Genomic DNA, 14,367 nt, shown 5'->3' on the forward strand with positions numbered 1-14,367 from the left:
TGTCAGTTGTATGTAGCCTACAAACAAGGGTACAGTCTAATATCTGACCTCATCTGAATCATCAGGAAAGTAGACTTTGTGCAGGATCTGTGTTGTCTTGTGCTGAATAGCCTCTACTTCAACCTGGTGTGGCGGATACTTTCGTGTACCATTCCTTGATGGGGAAAAATGATCATAAAATGACAAATTTCAACAATTTATCCATGGTTAAGTAAATGTTATGTCATAGATGCTTTTGGTAAGAATTGGCAGGTAAACAATTGGGGTAATTAAACAATGGTTTCTAGTTTCTCTTTCTGTTATGTTTTAATCTGTATATTTTGAAAATTGTCTCATGCCCATGGATCTTGTCTAAAATATACTTATAAAACATATATAATGTGAAGTTGGAATATGGCATCAATCTTGAAATAAACTGAAAAAATCAAAGTTCAAAAGACCCTTGCATATGTAATTGCATCATTTTAATTGCTTTTACTAAAAAACAAGATGTTTAATTGGATTTTCGTTATGCAAAAAAAACATACCAATGTGTGCATATACACAAATTAAAAATAAAGTTAAAATAAGAAAACATACAATCTCTGTCAAGAAAAAATTAATGCAAAGGGCTTTTTAAATTAAAAGTTTTGACATAATATTACAAAATTACATTCAGGACGTGAGATGAACAGTGTTGTTAGAGAAAATCACCAAAATATTGCCATTTGAAGTTTGATGCCTTATTCCAAATTCACATAGTTTAGTGTTTAAATAAAATTTTATAGTTTCAAAGACTGACAAACTTACACCTATAACCTACTACGTGTCCTTGGTCACATCATACCTGAGTGTTTTCTGTAGACGCTGTACGCAGTCATGAGCGATCTGGTTCCGTCTTGAGCCCAGGAAGTGCATGACCTCCTTGAGGAGGTTGGTGGAGGGAGCGAAACATCCTGTCACCAGCCACATCAACTCCCAGCCGCGCTCCTCACTTAACCTAAGGGGATTTGAAGGTGGAAAAATATTGCATTTTGGAAGAGAAACATATTGGAGGGGCGAATATTTTATTTTGGAGGGAGAAAATATTGTATTTTGGAGGAGGAAATTATTGCATTTTGGAGGGGGAAAATATTGTATTTTGGAGGGGAGAATATTCTATTTTGGAGAAGGAGAATATTGTATTTTGGAGGGGGAATATTATGCATTTTGGATGGGGAGAATATTGAGATTTGGAGAGGGAGAATATTGAATTTTGGAAGGGGAAAATATTGTATTTTGGAAGGGGATAATATTGTATTTTGGAGGGAGAAATATTGAATTTTGGAGGGGGAGAATATCATATTGCTTGTTAATCTGGCTGTGGGAATCGGAGGGGACAATATAAGATGAGAAACAAGAGCACCACATAACGGGTGCCAATGCTTGGCTGCGGATGCAGTTTTGAATAAATGAAAGCTTGTCAGATTTTATTTTTATTTAGAGGTCACAGTGACCTTGACCTTTTACCTAGTGACTGAAAAATGGACCTGTCTTGTAGAACTCATCAAGGGCCATCTACATATGAAGTTTCAAACTTGTGGGTGGAAGCACTATGATTTTAGAGCAAAATGTCAAGGTTTTAGCTTGACACAGAGGGTGGGTGGTGGAAGACGCAACAAGCTGGCTATGACAATACCTCGGTTTTCTCAGAAAACAGTCGAAGCTAAAATTCATTTGAGCCTCACTCTGGGTAAACTGGACTTAATGCATGTGCAAAAAAGCTTCATCCCAGATTAGCCTGTGCAGTCCACGCAGGCTAATCTGGGAGGACACTTTCCGCTTTGTTTAAAAGAGATCTTTTCTTAACTGCACAGGCTAATCTGGGATGACACTTTACTAACACAAGAGCACCACATAACAGGTGCAACGCTCAGCTACGGGTGCAGTTTTGAATAAATGAAAGCTTGTCAGAATTATTTTTTTAAAGGTCACAGTGACCTTGACATTTGACCTAGTGACCCAAAAATGGGTGTGGCATATACAACTCATCAAGGTGCATCTACTTATGAAGTTTCAAAGTTGAAGATTGAAGCAAATTGATTTTAGAGCCAATGTTCAAAACCTTAACAAAATGTGAAGGTTTTAGCACGACGCTGCCGTCTAACGACGAGCTGGCTTTGAAATACCTCGTGTTTTCTCCGAAAACGCCGAGCTAATAAATTAAGTAGTTTTCCCAGAGCACATAACAGCTTCTCATTTATCCTGAAGGGATTTGATGGGGCAAATATTATATTACTGAATGGGAACCATGATATTTATTTATTGTAGCTCCTTAATGATCTTTAGTGGGTTTAGCTTCTTACTCCCTTTGAAGGGATTTGTTATGAAAAAAATAATTGTAAAGGCTTAGTTTCATATTGAATACCTTATTTTAAGTTGCCAAAAAATAAGTACAAACCTGTTCCTGTTGTCAGTAAGCTGCTTGATGATCTGACAGAAGATTTCATCTCTAAGCAGTTCCTGAAATAGAAGAGGGTTGCAGAAAAAGGATAATAAATTGAAGCATGTATCATTAAACAATAACTTAAATTATGATTATGAGAAATATCTAGACGCAACAATAAACCTTGGTTTGAAGTAACAGCAGCCTTGCCAAGAAGGGTATGCTTGCCAACAAATAAGACTACTGTCAGCTCCAGAATTCAAATATCAAGATGAAAACCTGTGTTCTGGAAGTTAAGATCCAACTGAACCATCCAACACTGAAAATTCAGATCAAGCTGACAGCAACTCCAAGCCAGGTACTGCTATATGGTGCATCAAAGGGGTAGAAACTTTAACTTCTGCTGCAGCAGAAAGATTCTGCTCGACCAGCCTTTATTTTTAGATTATGGCATAAGCCAATCAGAATCAGATGACACATAGGAATATATCATGTAACGTCGGAGCAATTTATCAACCAAATTTGCATGTTCTTACATGACATACAGATTTTATAGCTTAATTATTATTTTATGAGCAACTACGAAAAAAGAATGAGAATCAAATAATAATTGATTAAAACACGTATTATGAGTTTGTTGCAGTTTTTCTTAAGTTATTGTCAGGTCTATTTCGTTTCCTTAGAGGTAGCTTATGTCGTCCGTTTGTAGGCTGAAATTTGATTGGCTGACGGGTTCAAGGGCTTATTCTAAAAATAAATGCTGGTCGAGCAGGATTTTTCTGCTGCAGCAGAAAAAACTGCTGCTCGAGCAGGAATTTAGCTTGTCGAACAGCATTGTGATACTGCTGGAGCAGCAAATATGCTGCTAGAGCAGTAATTTGCTGCTCAAGCAGCATTAAAATGCTGCTCGAGCAGCATTTTTTCCTGCTGCAGCAGAAGTTAAAGTTTCGACCCTCTTGGTGCGCCATACAGCTATGTGGGAGGAGCTTCAGCAACTTGTTGTGATATGGATTACTTTACAGACCATTAGGAGAAAGTTAAGACCTGATTTCTTTATGCTTACTACCCAATACTTGATGTAAAAGATTTAATTTAATAGCTCAACAACTACTGTAATACTTAAAAGTTTAAAGTGGAGCCTTGCTCTTGAAAACTGTGCTAAATGCATACCCGTAAAGTGTCTCCAATACTGCACAGGCTAATCGGGAACAATATTTTCTGCTTTTATGGAATTTTTTCGTTTAAAGTAAGTTTCTTCTAAACAAAAATCCTGAATAGAATGCGTGGCCTGCACAGGCTTATCTGAGACAACACTTTACACACATGCATTAAATCCCATTTTCACATTACTTACGGTTCTAAGTGGTGGTTCAAATATCTGGTCTGTCAGCTCGTTGGCTATTCGTCCAGCAGCACGTTTGGAAGGGTGGTCTCCCATGTACTTCAGGATCGGTGCGCAAGGGTCAAGGAAAGCATTTCATTTGGATTCGCATTGTTTAACATAGACAGCTGTGTACTCACACTTAAGATTGCAGAAATCAGAGCTGATAAGGAAAAACATTCTGAGGTGCAGGAGCTAAATATTATGTATGCACTTGATTGAAACTGCCTTAAATCACAATGTCAGATCAGTCCTATTAATATCCATGTTTGTCAGTCTCTTTGTGAACATTTCTGACAAAGATTATTATGTGCACTAGCTTAATTTGTGAGGACCGCAAAAAGCAAACGTAACTGACCCACAGAGCAAATTGTAAAAGCAGGGTTCCAAAAAATGAACATAATTGAACCACAAAGTATACAGTACAATTAAAATCATCATGAAAATTCAGTGAAAAGTCTGTGTAGATTAAATGTAAAGATTCTCATATTATAACTTTCATATACTTATTCAAATGTATAAAAAGTTATCTTCTTTGATTGGCAGCTGTGCAAACACAGTCCTGACCTCCAAAGCATTGTGAAAATCCATTCAAACATATAAAAGCGGAAAGAGTTGTCCCAGATAAGCCTGTTCAGACTCCACGGGCTAATCTAGGACAACACTTAACGCACATGTATTAGGCTGCGTTTTCCATGAGCAAGGCTCAAATCTATCCAATGCTTTAGCTCTTTGCATGCTGGGAAATTTGTCGTCTGCTAAAATGTCGTCTGCTGAATTTCTAAAATTTGCATTTTCTTCGATTTTTTTTCAAAGAATACTATCAGAATAGCAAACAGTTTGGATCCTCATCTGGATCCAAACTGTTTGCAAAGGCTTTCAAAATTCGGTTCCAGCACTGAAAGAGTTCCCTGAGCACACACACTGAAAGGATATCTAGGAAGCACAGGCAGGCCTCCTGGCTGACTTCCTCTCGACCAATCAGCTTCTTGAGCAAGGGCTGTTTTAGGGGGTCCTTGGAGTAGCGCCACAGCTGGTCCGGGTTGCGCTTGCGGGCCGTCGATAGGGTCTTTGTAAGGGTCCGCTTAGGGGGCGGTCTGCATAGATATAGAAAATCACAGTCCTCCAAATATTCAGATACATCAATATAATATTATTATATTTAAGCTTTTTTAGTTCTACAGAAATACAGAAATCAGTGAAACAATGCGTCATTCCCAATAAAGCCACCATGTGTGCAAATCTAAATGTAAATATTCATGATCCTACTTCTTTTTCATAAATAAATTGTCAATTGAAGTCATTGCTTTGCAACAATTCTTGCAATAAGGCTTACCTGAAGTGGTCAAGACTGTGCTCCTCCAGGGTATATAGCTCACCTGAAGTGGTCCAGACTGTACTCCTCCAGGGTATATAGCTTACCTGAAGTGGTCAAGACTGTCCTCCTCCAGGGTATATGGCTTACCTGAAGTGGTCCAGACTGTCCTCCTCCAGGGTATATGGCTTACCTGAAGTGGTCCAGACTGTCCTCCTCCAGGGTATATGGCTTACCTGAAGTGGTCCAGACTGTACTCCTCCAGGGTATATGGCTTACCTGAAGTGGTCCAGACTGTACTCCTCCAGGGTATATGGCTTACCTGAAGTGGTCCAGACTGTCCTCCTCCAGGGTATATGGCTTACCTGAAGTGGTCAAGACTGTACTCCTCCAGGGTATAAGGCTTACCTGAAGTGGTCCAGACTGTGCTCCTCCAGGGTATATGGCTTACCTGAAGTGGTCCAGACTGTACTCCTCCAGGGTATATGGCTTACCTGAAGTGGTCAAGACTGTGCTCCTCCAGGGTATATAGCTTACCTGAAGTGGTCCAGACTGTCCTCCTCCAGGGTATATGGCTTACCTGAAGTGGTCCAGACTGTACTCCTCCAGGGTATATGGCTTACCTGAAGTGGTCCAGACTGTGCTCCTCCAGGGTATATGGCTTACCTGAAGTGGTCCAGACTGTACTCCTCCAGGGTATAAGGCTTACCTGAAGTGGTCCAGACTGTGCTCCTCAAGGGTATATGGCTTACCTGAAGTGGTCAAGACTGTACTCCTCCAGGGTATATGGCTTACCTGAAGTGGTCAAGAATGTACTCCTCCAGGGTATATGGCTTACCTGAAGTGGTCTAGACCGTGCTCCTCCAGGGTATATGGCTTACCTGAAGTGGTCCAGACTGTACTCCTCCAGGGTATAAGGCTTACCTGAAGTGGTCCAGACTGTACTCCTCCAGGGTATATGGCTTACCTGAAGTGGTCCAGACTGTACTCCTCCAGGGTATATGGCTTACCTGAAGTGGTCCAGACTGTGCTCCTCCAGGGTATATGTCTTACCTGAAGTGGTCCAGACTGTACTCCTCCAGGGTATAAGGCTTACCTGAAGTGGTCAAGACTGTGCTCCTCAAGGGTATATGGCTTACCTGAAGTGGTCAAGACTGTACTCCTCCAGGGTATATGGCTTACCTGAAGTGGTCAAGACTGTACTCCTCTAGGGTATAAGGCTTACCTGAAGTGGTCCAGACTGTACTCCTCCAGGGTATATGGCTTACCTGAAGTGGTCCAGACTGTACTCCTCCAGGGTATATGGCTTACCTGAAGTGGTCCAGACTGTACTCCTCCAGGGTATAAGGCTTACCTGAAGTGGTCAAGACTGTGCTCCTCCAGGGTATATGGCTTACCTGAAGTGGTCAAGACTGTACTCCTCCAGGGTATATGGCTTACCTGAAGTGGTCAAGACTGTACTCCTCTAGGGTATAAGGCTTACCTGAAGTGGTCCAGACTGTACTCCTCCAGGGTATATGGCTTACCTGAAGTGGTCCAGACTGTACTCCTCCAGGGTATATAGCTTACCTGAAGTGGTCCAGACTGTACTCCTCCAGGGTATAAGGCTTACCTGAAGTGGTCAAGACTGTACTCCTCCAGGGTATAAGGCTTACCTGAAGTGGTCCAGACTGTACTCCTCCAGGGTATATGGCTCACCTGAAGTGGTCAAGACTGTACTCCTCCAGGGTATATGGCTCACCTGAAGTGGTCAAGACTGTACTCCTCCAGGGTATATGGCTTACCTGAAGTGGTCAAGACTGTACTCCTCCAGGGTATAAGGCTTACCTGAAGTGGTCAAGACTGTGCTCCTCCAGGGTATATGGCTCACCTGAAGTGGTCAAGACTGTACTCCTCCAGGGTATAAGGCTTACCTGAAGTGGTCAAGACTGTGCTCCTCCAGGGTATATGGCTCACCTGAAGTGGTCAAGACTGTACTCCTCCAGGGTATATGGCTCACCTGAAGTGGTCAAGACTGTACTCCTCCAGGGTATATGGCTCACCTGAAGTGGTCAAGACTGTACTCCTCCAGGGTATATGGCTTACCTGAAGTGGTCAAGACTGTGCTCCTCCAGGGTATAAGGCTTACCTGAAGTGGTCCAGACTGTGCTCCTCCAGGGTATAAGGCTTACCTGAAGTGGTCAAGACTGTGCTCCTCCAGGGTATATGGCTTACCTGAAGTGGTCAAGACTGTACTCCTCCAGGGTATATGGCTTACCTGAAGTGGTCAAGAATGTACTCCTCCAGGGTATAAGGCTTACCTGAAGTGGTCCAGACTGTACTCCTCCAGGGTATAAGGCTTACCTGAAGTGGTCAAGACTGTACTCCTCCAGGGTATATGGCTTACCTGAAGTGGTCAAGACTGTACTCCTCTAGGGTATAAGGCTTACCTGAAGTGGTCCAGACTGTACTCCTCCAGGGTATATGGCTTACCTGAAGTGGTCCAGACTGTACTCCTCCAGGGTATATAGCTTACCTGAAGTGGTCAAGACTGTGCTCCTCCAGGGTATATGGCTTACCTGAAGTGGTCAAGACTGTACTCCTCCAGGGTATATGGCTTACCTGAGGTGGTCCAGACTGTACTCCTCCAGGGTATATGGCTTACCTGAAGTGGTCCAGACTGTACTCCTCCAGGGTATATGGCTTACCTGAAGTGGTCAAGACTGTACTCCTCCAGGGTATATGGCTTACCTGAAGTGGTCAAGACTGTACTCCTCCAGGGTATATGGCTTACCTGAGGTGGTCCAGACTGTACTCCTCCAGGGTATATGGCTTACCTGAAGTGGTCCAGACTGTACTCCTCCAGGGTATATGGCTTACCTGAAGTGGTCCAGACTGTACTCCTCCAGGGTATATGGCTTACCTGAAGTGGTCCAGACTGTACTCCTCCAGGGTATATAGCTTACCTGAAGTGGTCAAGACTGTGCTCCTCCAGGGTATATGGCTTACCTGAAGTGGTCAAGACTGTACTCCTCCAGGGTATATGGCTTACCTGAGGTGGTCCAGACTGTACTCCTCCAGGGTATATGGCTTACCTGAAGTGGTCCAGACTGTACTCCTCCAGGGTATATGGCTTACCTGAAGTGGTCAAGACTGTACTCCTCCAGGGTATATGGCTTACCTGAAGTGGTCAAGACTGTACTCCTCCAGGGTATATGGCTTACCTGAGGTGGTCCAGACTGTACTCCTCCAGGGTATATGGCTTACCTGAAGTGGTCCAGACTGTACTCCTCCAGGGTATATGGCTTACCTGAAGTGGTCAAGACTGTACTCCTCCAGGGTATATAGCTTACCTGAAGTGGTCCAGACTGTACTCCTCCAGGGTATATAGCTTACCTGAAGTGGTCCAGACTGTACTCCTCCAGGGTATAAGGCTTACCTGAAGTGGTCAAGACTGTGCTCCTCCAGGGTCTAAGGCTTACCTGAAGTGGTCCAGACTGTACTCCTCCAGGGTATATGGCTTACCTGAAGTGGTCAAGACTGTACTCCTCCAGGGTATATGGCTTACCTAAAGTGGTCCAGACTGTACTCCTCCAGGGTATATGGCTTACCTGAAGTGGTCCAGACTGTACTCCTCCAGGGTATATGGCTTACCTGAAGTGGTCCAGACTGTACTCCTCCAGGGTATATGGCTTACCTGAAGTGGTCAAGACTGTACTCCTCCAGGGTATATGGCTTACCTGAAGTGGTCAAGACTGTACTCCTCTAGGGTATATGGCTTACCTGAAGTGGTCCAGACTGTACTCCTCCAGGGTATAAGGCTTACCTGAAGTGGTCAAGACTGTACTCCTCCAGGGTATATGGCTTACCTGAAGTGGTCAAGAATGTACTCCTCCAGGGTATAAGGCTTACCTGAAGTGGTCCAGACTGTACTCCTCCAGGGTATATGGCTTACCTGAAGTGGTCCAGACTGTACTCCTCCAGGGTATATGGCTTACCTGAAGTGGTCCAGACTGTACTCCTCCAGGGTATAAGGCTTACCTGAAGTGGTCAAGACTGTACTCCTCTAGGGTATAAGGATTACCTGAAGTGGTCCAGACTGTGCTCCTCCAGGGTATATGGCTTACCTGAAGTGGTCCAGACTGTACTCCTCCAGGGTATATGGCTTACCTGAAGTGGTCCAGACTGTACTCCTCCAGGGTATATGGCTTACCTGAGGTGGTCCAGACTGTACTCCTCCAGGGTATATGGCTTACCTGAAGTGGTCCAGACTGTACTCCTCCAGGGTATATGGCTTACCTGAAGTGGTCAAGACTGTGCTCCTCCAGGGTATATGGCTTACCTGAAGTGGTCAAGACTGTACTCCTCCAGGGTATATGGCTTACCTGAAGTGGTCCAGACTGTACTCCTCCAGGGTATATGGCTTACCTGAAGTGGTCCAGACTGTACTCCTCCAGGGTATATGGCTTACCTGAAGTGGTCCAGACTGTACTCCTCCAGGGTATATGGCTTACCTGAAGTGGTCCAGACTGTACTCCTCCAGGGTATATGGCTTACCTGAAGTGGTCCAGACTGTACTCCTCCAGGGTATATGGCTTACCTGAAGTGGTCCAGACTGTACTCCTCCAGGGTATATGGCTTACCTGAAGTGGTCCAGACTGTACTCCTCCAGGGTATATGGCTTACCTGAAGTGGTCCAGACTGTACTCCTCCAGGGTATATGGCTTACCTGAAGTGGTCAAGACTGTGCTCCTCCAGGGTCTAAGGCTTACCTGAAGTGGTCCAGACTGTACTCCTCCAGGGTATATGGTTTCTCCCCAGGCTCTGGTACCACCTCCCCCACCGTCTGGGACAGCATGTTGGGGTCAGTAGATTGTATAAACAGGTTCTGAAACATTGAATAGAACATGGTGGGGGTCATTTGATTGTATAAACAGGTTCTGAAACATTGAATAGAACATGGTGGGATCATTAGATGGTATAAAAAGGTTCTGAAATGTTGTATATGAGGTCTGAAACATTGAATAGAACATGGCGGGGTCACATGATTGTATAAACAGGTTCTGAAACATTGAATAGAACACGGTGGGGTTCATTAGATTGTATAAACAGGTTCTGAAACATTGTATGGAACATGGTGGGGTCATTAGATTGTATAAACATGTTCTGAAATGTTGTATAGGAGGTCAGTAGATTGTATAAACAGGTTCTGTTCTGAAACATTGTATTGGACATAGGGCACATTGGGGTCAGTAGATTGTATAATCAGGTTCTGAAACATTGTATATGACATAGGGCACATTGCGGTCAGTTGATTGTATAAACAGGTTCTGTTCTGAAACATTGTATTGGACATAGGGCACATTGGGGTCAGTAGATTGTATAATCAGGTTCTGAAACATTGTATATGACATAGGGCACATAGCGGTCAGTTGATTGTATAAACAGGTTCTGAAAAATTGTATAGAACATGTTTGGGTCAGTAGATTGTACAAACAGGTTCTAAAACATTGTATAGGACAAAGGTCGTCTTCCCAGCAGGACATTTGCAGTTATTTTGGAAATATTTAGCATCTGCATTATAGACACACTGCATAAAACAAATTTCTCTTATATTTTATACCAGTTCTCACTTAATTTTGATGGAAAGTCTCAACTGACTTTTCAAGTAATAATTCCTAAATAATGAAACAAGTGTGCAGTTTTGAATTCGTTTTCATTGAAGGTCTAATTCACATACAATATTAAAGGTCTCCCTGGCATAGTGAATATGGTGTTTGGTTTTCAACTGGGAGGTCACAAGTCTGATCCACACTGTGTGAGCATTCTTTACATCCCCCCAAATGCCACCAACAACTGGTTTTACCCAGGAAACAGACTCAAGAGCATTTGAATAAGCCTTTGGCTTTTGATGCAATCCAGCTCAAATAAATAGGTTTAAACTTACCAGTATTTCTGGCGGTGGCTTGGTAATGGTAGGCAGAACGTACACGCACTCCGCCGGGAAGTCTCCACGTTTCCCGGTACGCATGCACTCACCCACACACCAGCCCGAGTTCATCACCGTCTCACCGTTCTGCTGGACAAGCGTGATCAGGTCTCCCTTCTGGAAACTGAGGAACGAGGAACCATCACCTGAAAATAAGAGTCTACAAGTTTAGGTTTAAGTTTATTAAAATTGTATAAATGCAGAAAGTGTTGTCCCTGATTAGCCTGCGTTGACTACACAGGCTAATCTGGGAATACTCTTCACGCACACTCATAAAGCCCCGTTTTCCCTCAGTGCTGCTCAAATAGAGCAAAGTGGAGCATTAATTATCAAGGGGACCATTTAATTAACATTAATACTGGTTACCAAACTTTTGTGATAGGTAAAAAAGTAGGAGCTTAGATTGACAAATCTCTCTTGTGATTGCTAACAAAATTGGACAAAAGATTGACAAATTACTATTTATATGGATGGTTGAGACATTGTGATTGAAAGTTTAGTAATAATGATACATACTTAAACCTTTAAACATAAAACATAAATACAGGAAATAGTTCTAACATGAAATTCCACTTAAAGAGGAAATGTGTTTAATATCATTTTAATGGAGCGTCATCAGAATTGATTTTTACAAATCATCCATTTTTATAATTAACTGCAAATAACAACAATCATAACATATATTAAATCTTTACCATTATCACTTAGCAGCACAGACAATTTTCAGAAGCTAACATCTAGTTTTTATTTCAAAACTGTGTAAAACTTATCTTACAATAATTCAAGCTTATGGTAAATGTTGGCAATAAGTTCACTTGTTTGCATTTGCTCTGGATCGCTCAGGATGTAATATGGAATATTTGAGTGAGCTCTAAGGAAAAGGGGCTTAATGCATGTGCGTAATGAGTCGTTGCACATGAGCCTGTGCAATCAGCCTTATCAGGGACTACACTTTCTGCCAAAACTGGATTTTTGCTTCTTAAGAAGACACTTCTTTTAAACAAAAAATACCATAAAAGTGTAAAGTGCCATCCCTGATTAGCCTGTGCATAATGCACAGGCTACTGTTGGACAAAACTTTACACACATGCATCAAACCATGTTTTCAGAGAGCAAAAATCATTTATTTGCCACTTCTATTTAGGTTGTTCTATAGCTAACATTCAGATAGAATACAGATCATGTTTCTTTTATATACATACAATACATGTTTAACAGGATCATGCAAATGTTAAGGAAATTGTACTTGTTATATGTTTTTGTATTCATTATTGTACATCAGGTAAAAATATAAGTGTAGAATATTTTATGTTTGAAGATTATAATTATGTATAATTTAAAAGTATAATCAGAAACTGCGGTGATAATTAAAAACCAGAGCTTGTACACTTTATGTAGACATAAGCGAAGAACAAATAATTGCATTAAGAAATATATGAGACAGATAGACAGAAAAGATCAAGAAAAAAATCATTTGGGGTACAAGGAATTATACCTCATCACAAAAACTTAAATAAATAATACTATAGAACATAATAGTTATTGAGTTTTACCAGAAGGTTTGCATGTAGAATGGTTCATTCCTCAAAGAATGGTGACTTCTACCAAAATAATAAGTAAAATAAGGGTAAAATACTGTGACGTGCAAATTTCACATCAAAATTAATGTATTAATATGTTAATAAAATCATGAAAGATGCTAAAAAAGAAATACAAAGAATTTCGGCACATTTGCATCATTTAATCCAGTCTCAACCATGACCACTACCCAGGAGGGGAACATTTTGACATGGAGAAATTCAGCAGTGTATGTAGAAGGGATAGTGAGAATTTAACATCGACACGGATATATTCAGCAGTGAATGTAAAAGGGATAGTGAGAATTTCACATTGGCAAGGATATATTCAGCAATGTATGTAATTGGGATAGTAAAAATTTCACATTGGCAAGGATACTGGTATATTCAGCAATGTATGTAATAATTGGGATAGTGAGAATTTCACATTGGCAAGAATATATTCAGAAATGTATAAAGAAGGGATAGTGAGAATTTCACATTGGCAAGGATATATTCAGAAATGTATGTAGAAGGGATAGTGAGAATTTCACAATGGCAAGGATATATTCAGAAATGTATGAAGAAGGGATAGTGAGAATTTCACATTGGCAAGGATAAATTCAGAAATAATGAAGAAGGGATAGTGAGAATTTCAAATTGGCAAGGATGTATTCAGAAATGTAGGAGAAGGGATAGTGAGAATTTCACATTGGCAAGGATATATTCAGAAATGTATGAAGAAGGGATAGTGAGAATTTCACATTTGCAAGGATATATTTAGAAATGTATGAAGAAGTGAGAATTTCACACTGGCAAGGATATATTCAGAAATGTATGAAGAAGGGATAGTGAGAATTTCACATTGGCAAGGATATATTCAGAAATGTATGAAGAAGGGATAGTGAGAATTTCACATTGGCAAGGATATATTCAGAAATGTATGTAATTGTGATAGTGAAAATTTCACATTGGCAATATATATTCAGCAATCTATGTTATTGGGATAGTGAAAATTTCACATTGGCAAGGATAAATTCAGGATGTAGGCGGGAAAGTGGGAATTTCATGTTTTCTATGGCTTCTGTATGATTTGGGTAAAAAGGATTAAAACTATAAATGCAGACAGCAGATGTGGCTTATCCTTAATCAGTGCAGAGGTATGAACTCTCTTTTGGTTGAAAAATAAAACACATCTGCTGACAAAGTATTTACAACATTTCATGCAGGGTAATGAGTTAATATTTTGAGAGAGATTTGCAAACAGGCAATGAATTAGGAAATTGTAGTTGCATAGGTGAAATTGAAGGATCTCCCACCCAACAACAAGATTAAAAGAACACAGCAAAAACTTTTAAAAGTATTGATCTTCCAAAATTTGATGGAGTGATAAGTTAAACTTTCATACAACACATTGTATGATATACTCTAATTTAGTATCAGTATTTTGTCACACTTACTGACCCAATTACCAATCAATTAGTGAATATCATCAACTTCAGGCACATGTAACAAAGGACACAATGGAAAATTGTTAGTAGCCAACATGTTATGCAAAGGTTGCCCAACATATACCTATAACTTTGGCAAGAGTTGCGGCTGAAAGGTAATGATTTTAGAGTAAAATCTTTGCATAATTTATTTGTTAAACAGAACATATAAAGACAAATTATGTACAATCTGGGACGACACTTAAAGTACATGCATTAAACTGGAGTTTAGTTTAGAAGAGACTTCCTTTAA

The 14,367-nt window shown here is 41.0% G+C and overlaps 1 protein-coding gene across 6 annotated transcripts in view; it reads right to left on the reverse strand.

The window, feature by feature from the left end:
• Positions 1-14,367, reverse strand: part of LOC127833513 (myosin-VIIa-like) — a 111,853-nt gene that overhangs the window by 15,056 nt on the left and 82,430 nt on the right. For 4 of the 6 annotated variants that reach the window (XM_052358805.1, XM_052358801.1, XM_052358802.1 and 1 more), the window contains 4 exons: positions 14,200-14,223; positions 11,027-11,214; positions 9,852-9,967; positions 4,594-4,882 (listed from right to left, as the gene is read on the reverse strand). In XM_052358805.1, the coding sequence (XP_052214765.1) occupies positions 4,609-4,882; positions 9,852-9,967; positions 11,027-11,214; positions 14,200-14,223 (602 nt within the window). In that variant the 3' untranslated portion in view covers positions 4,594-4,608. Of the gene's footprint in view, positions 1-48; positions 155-826; positions 980-2,419; positions 2,482-3,758; positions 3,857-4,593; positions 4,883-9,851; positions 9,968-11,026; positions 11,215-14,199; positions 14,224-14,367 lie in introns of those variants that run through there. The other 2 variants (XM_052358806.1, XM_052358804.1) reach the window with 2 other exon arrangements.

The sequence above is a fragment of the Dreissena polymorpha genome, chromosome 6 (genome assembly GCF_020536995.1).
Source record: "Dreissena polymorpha isolate Duluth1 chromosome 6, UMN_Dpol_1.0, whole genome shotgun sequence".
Lineage (NCBI taxonomy): Eukaryota > Metazoa > Mollusca > Bivalvia > Myida > Dreissenidae > Dreissena > Dreissena polymorpha.